Raw genomic sequence first — 6,947 nt, 5'->3', positions numbered from 1 at the left:
ATCATGCTGCTTATAGAACCGGTGACTATTCTTGCCTTTTTCACGGCATGGGCCATATTCAAGTTGATCTTCAAGCTAGTTTTGTATCCACAATTCTTCACACCTTTGGAGCACATACCAACACCAAATGTACGATATGACCCTCATTTCTTGTGATCAAAGTTGACGCATACTAGAATCGGAATTGGTTGACTGGCAATTCGAATTCTTATTCAATCGAAGTGCCTTATGCAATGATCGAAAGGTGGATCAAGAGCATGCCCGATGCAAGCATGATTCGTTACTATATTGTTGGGAACTCTGAATGGGTCCTTCCCACCAGTCCAGAAGCAATATATGAAATGCTCGTCAAAAGGGCTTACGACTTCGAAAAACCTGAATTGGTTCGGCATGTTATGCAACACCTCGTTGGTGATGGAATTGTACTCGCTGAGGGAGGGGAGCATAAAGTACAGACTCGAGAATCTGCAGATTATTGAGCTAACAAGCCCTTTCAGGTCCAGCGTAAATCGCTTAACCTGGCGTTCTCGCCCCGTCATATTGAAAACCTACATGCCATGTTCTGGTCCAAGAGTCTGGATATGGTCAGTTTGATAGAAAAAGATTTTGCGACAAGAACAAATGGAGACAACACCATTAAAATAAGTGACTGGTCTAGTCGTGTGACACTCGACATCATTGGCCAGGCAGGCATGGGTGTTGAGTTTGACTCTTTGGAAAACCCTCAAAGTACGCTCTACCAAGCCTACCGGAAGCTAATGACACCATCAAAGAGTGAAAAACTGCTTTCTGTGTTTTGTATTTTGTTCCTACAGCCCAAGCTCATCTACCGAATCCCCACAAGGCGTAACCGCGAAATTAAGGCATCCCAGCAGACAATACGCGATGCTGCTCGAAGGGTGATTCAGCAGCGGATGGCTGAAAAGGAAACAGTCGAAACAAAGATCGATATTGTATCATTGGCCCTTAGCAGCAAGGCATTTACCGAAGAGGGACTTGTTGACCAAGCAATGGCCTTTCTTTCGGCTGGGCATGAAACAACAGCAGCAGCTCTGCAGTGGTCAGTTTATGCTCTTTGCAAGTATCCAGACGTCCAAATGAGGCTTCGCGAAGAAGTCCGCGCCCATCTACCTGTCTCTTCAATGGAAGAGCCTAATCTCCCTCTGACTGCGATCAAAAACCTCCCTTTTCTGAATGCATTCTGCGACGAGGTCCTTCGCTACTACCCTCCGGTTCCAAAGACTGTTCGCAGGGCTGTTCGTGATACATTAATTGCTGGTCATTTTATTCCCAAGGGTACCATGTTCGTCCTTGCCCCACAGGTCATCAATCATATGGAGGAATTATGGGGGCCCAACGCTAAAGCCTTCGATCCGAACCGTTTTATAAGCCCAACAGGGGCGTATCAGCGTCCAAAGTCCAACAACTATGCCTTTTTGACCTTTCTACATGGACCTCGAAGCTGTATAGCGCAGGACTTCGCCAAAGCAGAGCTTTGCTTTTTGATCTCTTCACTTGTCAGGCGTTTTCATATGGAGCTGCAGTACCCCAACGCCAAGCTACTGGTTCAGGAGGACGTTACTGTAAGGCCGAGCGATGGCGTATTGGCCAAGTTTACCACTTTGGAGGGACTTTAAAGCTCAAGTGAAAGGATATATGTGACGGCAGGACGGTTATTTTGGGTGATACTTAGCCCACATCCCAGTAGAGGGTGTTGGTGTATCCTTCAGCGTTGGAACCTTGGGAATCGACTGATATATTACCGGGATATGTTGTATCTTGTACTCGCTCATCGATAGTCATCCTTGCTGCATTCCCATCGCTCTCGCTCATTGAATCCCCTTCCCATTTCACCTCTCCGCTGTCTCCCATTCTGCTTTCAAAACCTGCTCAATCCTCTGATTTCGACATAGAAATTCAACAGCGAAAGGCTTGGGAATCGTCATAGTGCCAGTCTCGTAAGCATCATGTGACAGATCCACTTCCCCGGGGGCAACTAGCTCGAAGGCCCACAGTATCTTAGCAATTGTTATAAACATGCTATTCTCTGCCAGGTGCATCCCAGGGCAAATGCGTCGTCCTGCTCCAAAGTCCCAATGATCACGACCATATGAATCTGATGAGGCAGCATACAAAGCTGCTCCCTTTGGATGTCTGAGATATCTTTCTGGTCTGAAGGATTCCGGCTCGGGAAATAAGGATGGATCGTAGTGTAATGCGTATTGGTTCATGGCTATAGTGCTGTTTTTGGGTATCGTGCGCCCTTTGTAGCAGATGTCAGCCGTTGTGTAGTGTGGTATGCTTAGGCTGGCGAGTGGGCGAATGCGAAGAATTTCTTTGCAGATAGCTCGGATATATGGAAGGTCATTGGCGTCGGCGAAAACAGGTGAACGTGAATATCCAACCACTTGATCGATTTCGTCATGCGCCGCCTGTTGGATATCTGGATAAGCAGAGAGGTATAGCATACAGCTATTGATTGCCGATGAAGTCGACTCTGCTCCGGCTTCTATCAATGCTACTTCTATTAGCTGTCATGTGCAAAACATGTAGGAATCATAACGTACACCCCGCCAGGAACGCAGCTTGAAGCTCGGTAATTTCCATTTTCGGATAGCCCGTCTCGATGAACTGCTTAACAAAACAATCGGGAGCTTCTCCCGCCTCCATCTGTGTTTTCAGCTCTGACCAGAATCTCATCCAGAGGGTCTCTTGCCGCTTGAATAATGGATCCAGGGACTTTCTCCACCATTGCAGCTGAACAGGAAGAATCTCAGCTAGATGAGGGATTCCATCCGCAACATTCGTTAGTCCCGGAGAAGACACGTCGGAGAAGTCCTTCACAACCTGATATATATCGCGGACGTCATCGCATTCCTATGGAATAGTAAGTTCACAAGCAATCAATCCTCATCTGTAAGGCTCCTCGCTCACCCAAGTTGGTATCCTTTTCCCATACGTCGAAGTCATGAGTACTGAAACAGTATACCGACGAATATGCATATAAAAGTCCATATTGTTTTCATTGCTCGTTAACAGATCATAGATTAATTGTTTGGCTTCAAAGTCTTGCGAAGGCTGAAATGTTGCTGACGCCCGAGGAGACAACAGACCGTGTGCCACAGATCGTAGGCGCCTCCATTTCAAGCCGTATGGCATGAAGAGAAATCGCAAGCCACCGGACAAAGCATCAGAAAGAACTGGCCATGGTGGCCGCGAGGAAGTCACAGCAGATTGCTTGTCGAGGATTTCTTTGACGGCTTCGGGGGAGTTGAGTATGTACCAGTCTGCCAAGCCAAGACGAACACGATATATCTCACCAAGCTGCCGCGCCCATTGAATAAACTGGATATGAGGCCGTGGTGAGATCTGAAAGGAATTCCCGATCAGGGGGAGACCTGGGGGAGAGGGAAATTCTGGAGCATGATTCTTTCGAGACTCCAGATATAGATAGATGATAGGCACAATGAAAACAAAGCAGAAGATCATGGTCATAGTGGTGTTTGTCGATCTGTGGTGCTAAAATGAGAAAAGAATTCTACCGGTGTGGCTACTTCTCTTATCACTCGACCATGTGTTTGCTGGCTATTATCTCTGCTTAGTCTCGCGTGTACGAAATTCAACGAACGACACAAGCAAGGTTACTACTTGTGAGGCTACAATTCGCAAAAGTCACGGAGCGCAAAGTGGAAGAGCAACCTGCTCTAAGTAAGCAACGATGTACGGGCTACATACTTACGGAAACCAAGTAATCAAAAATACCATCGCAGATCTTGAAAGTTGTCTGGGTCGATGATGATTGTGGATCGATAGAACGGCGGATCAACTACAAAATGGGCCACGCTATTGTTATCGGCTCCACTGTGCACCCATGCTAGAGGCGCCGGATAAAGATTCATTGCCCAATGAGGCGGCTAAAATACGCATGAACTCTTCAGTATGAATATTTCTTTTTGTGGCTGGCTGATGTGAAGAGGGCCGTGCTATGTATTTGTGTATAACGAGACTGCACTTTGCCAATTTGGCTAATGATGAGCGGTAGCAAGTTAGCACGATGCACACCGCTGCTTTTCCGTCGTTCGGCAATACGCCAGAGAGGGGGAGAGTGATGTGCTGTGGAGTGAGACTGGGGACGGAGAATAGGTAACCCGCGGCCGTGTTCTTGCAAACAGTTAATTGAGACCTTAGCACCGCTCTATGAGCGGATGAATTGATCATCACCTGGAATTGAGATCCATGAGCTGCAAGTCTTACATTTCTAGGGATTTTACATGTTTTCTCCAGTTTGCGGCCCATCATCGATACGGATAATCTTTCAAATAGTCTGCTCATACACTGGTCGTAATTTATATTTTATTTAGCGAATTCGGCATGGCCATCTTCTGTAACCTACACTGTCTAAGCCAAGTGGGTCAAACATTGTTGATTCGAGCTCAAAAAGGACCCTTGTTTTGAATTGTCATTGTTCTCAGCCAAGAAGCGGTAGGGATGAGGAGGCATACTGATTGTAACTCAGCTGAATTTCACATCCTGATGACTTGGATTCCGCAAACACGGAATAGAAAGAAAGGATGTAATTTTATCTGGCTGTTACTGGCTCATTGTTTCACCATCCAACCTTTATTTCCCTCCACCTTCTCATTTACCCTCCACCTTCTCTTTTCCCCCTCCATCTTCTCTTTTCCACTCTCATTGTCCTTCTAGGCTTTAGCCTCCTCGCCGGACTTTCACAATGCCATCTAACCATCCAGAGTCCCCACCGGACTTCAACTTCATTCAAACTCCCCCGGCGTCTAAGCAGTCAAAGCCTGAATTTGACTGTGGTGTGCGAACGACTCTGGTGTGTGAACTCTACAGAAATCTTGTTAGCTATGAATAGAAGGATGATTTGAAAACTAATTTGCTTCTATAGTATTCCGCCATCAAGAATGCTCCTGTCCCAGCCGATTCACCCGGAAGTGACAGTTTCTCTAACGGCTTAATGGTATTCTTCATTGCTTCGGTACCCTGGTATCTTGCGCGTCAGCTAGGAGAAGGAGGACTATATTTGACCTTATTTATTGCCCTCTTCACAACTATTCCCGTGATAATGCTTTTTTGGTCCGTTTCCTCGTCACTCTCTCCACGCAAGAATGAAAAGGTCAAGTACGCAGGTCGTCCTGTTGAGTATTACCTGGAGTTCCACGACGAGTTGGACCGGGCCACATATCGTGGCAAACACAAGATCCCTATGGAAACATTCTACGAAAAATATTTCAATGGCGATGTCTCCTTCAAAGATGATGCCTTGGAATGCCTCGAATACCGTCATGATTGGGCAAATTTCAAATTCACAATGGGTCTTTTCAAGCACTTCCTCGTGAGCTTTATCCCGCAGCTACTAATACACAATCGCTCTCAAGGTAAGGCTGAGATTTGGATCTGTTTATGGTACCGATACTCAAATTTTAATACTTAGATGAAGAGCAAGTACGTGGTCACTATGACCGTGGGGATGACTTTTACTCATGGTTTTTGGGCCCGCGTATGATTTATACCTCAGGAATTGTCAGCGACATTCATACCGAGGAAACGCTGGAGAAACTTCAGGATAATAAATTGGCCATAGTCTGTGAGAAGATCAACCTCCAAAAAGGAGACGAAGTCCTCGACCTAGGCTGCGGATGGGGTACACTGGCGAAGTATGCTTCGGTCCACTACGGCGCCAGAGTCACAGGCATCACACTTGGTCGCAACCAGACTCTTTGGGGAAACAAGAGGCTAAGCGAAGCTGGAATTGACAAGTCGCAAAGCCAAATCTTTTGCTCTGACTACCGTGATTCCCCACGTGCTAGTGGTGGCAAAGGCTATCAGAAAATCACATGCCTTGAGATGGCAGAGCACGTCGGTGTCCGCCACTTTTCATCATTTTTAGGCCAGGTATACGATATGCTTGAGGATGATGGGGTGTTCTTCCTCCAAATTGCCGGTCTCCGCAAGCCCTGGCAGTACGAAGATCTTATTTGGGGCCTTTTCATGCATAAATATATTTTCCCTGGTGCTGATGCCAGCACACCTTTGGGTTTTGTGGTTGGTCATCTGGAAGCTGCTGGCTTTGAAATCAAGAGCATTGATAACATCGGTGTTCATTACTCTGCCACTCTTTGGCGCTGGTATCGTAACTGGCTCGGTAATCGTGAGAAAGTCGAAGCCAAATATGGAGCGAGGTGGTTCCGCGTTGGTCTTCCCTGTTCTCTCTGTTCCTTCTTGACTTTGAATTAATAATTTACAGATTTGGGAATACTTCCTTGCCGCCTCCACCATTACCTCTCGACAGGGCGGTGCCACATGCTGGCAGATCACCCTTGTTAAAAATATTAATTCAACTCATCGAATTGAAGGCCTTGGTACACAGTTTGGAATTAATGGCGCACTCCAGGCTGCTATTAACCGCACCGGGGCCCTAGCAAGTAGCCATTTGAAATGACCAAAAGCTTGATATGTCCATATACTTATCGGACTTAGCGCGCACTATTCGCACCTTTCACTAAGTGAGGAAGGTGAGGAATCGTTGAGTAATCAACGGGGTTTTGTCTTGGTCCCCAGATGATATCATTTATCATATTACTGGAGCAAAAGAAGGAATGAAGAACGCATGAGAACTTTTGGAATCCAACACACTAGTGGGATAATCGAACTTTACAAGATGCAAAAAAAGAAAAAGAAAAAGAAAAAGTTGAGTTTTGTGAGACTGGCAGAACATAATGATCCATAATTTGCATTACCTAGATACAACTCTATCATCATGTGAGTGAATATTCTTCACAGATGTTGATGGCTACGGATGTATCGCTCGTAAATGAGTCAGTGAGAGTCTCCTAGGGAGTAATTTTATTGGGGTTGCCTCATGTGATGGACGCGAAGCAACATCGAGCTTACTGAGGGGTTTCTTCCATCCTGCAATTGCC

The 6,947-nt window shown here is 46.2% G+C and overlaps 3 protein-coding genes across 3 annotated transcripts; 2 read left to right on the top strand and 1 right to left on the bottom strand.

The window, feature by feature from the left end:
• Positions 1-18: 18 nt before the first annotated feature.
• Positions 19-1,637, top strand: PENARI_c153G08078 (cytochrome P450; the record flags this gene model as incomplete). The annotated part of the gene is made up of 3 exons (XM_022638031.1): positions 19-129; positions 177-422; positions 498-1,637. Coding segments are annotated over 3 exons (1,497 nt in total), but the record flags the coding sequence as incomplete, so codon positions are not given.
• A 213-nt stretch (positions 1,638-1,850) lies between these two features.
• On the bottom strand, positions 1,851-3,495 carry PENARI_c153G12451 (cytochrome P450; the record flags this gene model as incomplete). The annotated part of the gene is made up of 3 exons (XM_022638032.1): positions 1,851-2,518; positions 2,568-2,877; positions 2,935-3,495. The coding sequence occupies 3 exons, from the start codon at positions 3,493-3,495 to the stop codon at positions 1,851-1,853; spliced, it is 1,539 nt and encodes a 512-aa protein (XP_022482113.1).
• A 1,237-nt stretch (positions 3,496-4,732) lies between these two features.
• Positions 4,733-6,466, top strand: PENARI_c153G02530 (uncharacterized protein; the record flags this gene model as incomplete). Its single annotated transcript, XM_022638030.1, has 4 exons — positions 4,733-4,840; positions 4,913-5,402; positions 5,459-6,216; positions 6,272-6,466. 4 exons carry the CDS (start codon positions 4,733-4,735, stop codon positions 6,464-6,466), a joined length of 1,551 nt encoding a protein of 516 aa, XP_022482112.1.
• Positions 6,467-6,947: the final 481 nt, after the last annotated feature.

This window comes from Penicillium arizonense (assembly GCF_001773325.1).
Source record: "Penicillium arizonense strain CBS 141311 chromosome Unknown PENARI_contig153, whole genome shotgun sequence".
Taxonomy (NCBI): Eukaryota; Fungi; Ascomycota; class Eurotiomycetes; order Eurotiales; family Aspergillaceae; genus Penicillium; species Penicillium arizonense.
This window is presented reverse-complemented; position numbering and strand designations above follow the sequence as displayed.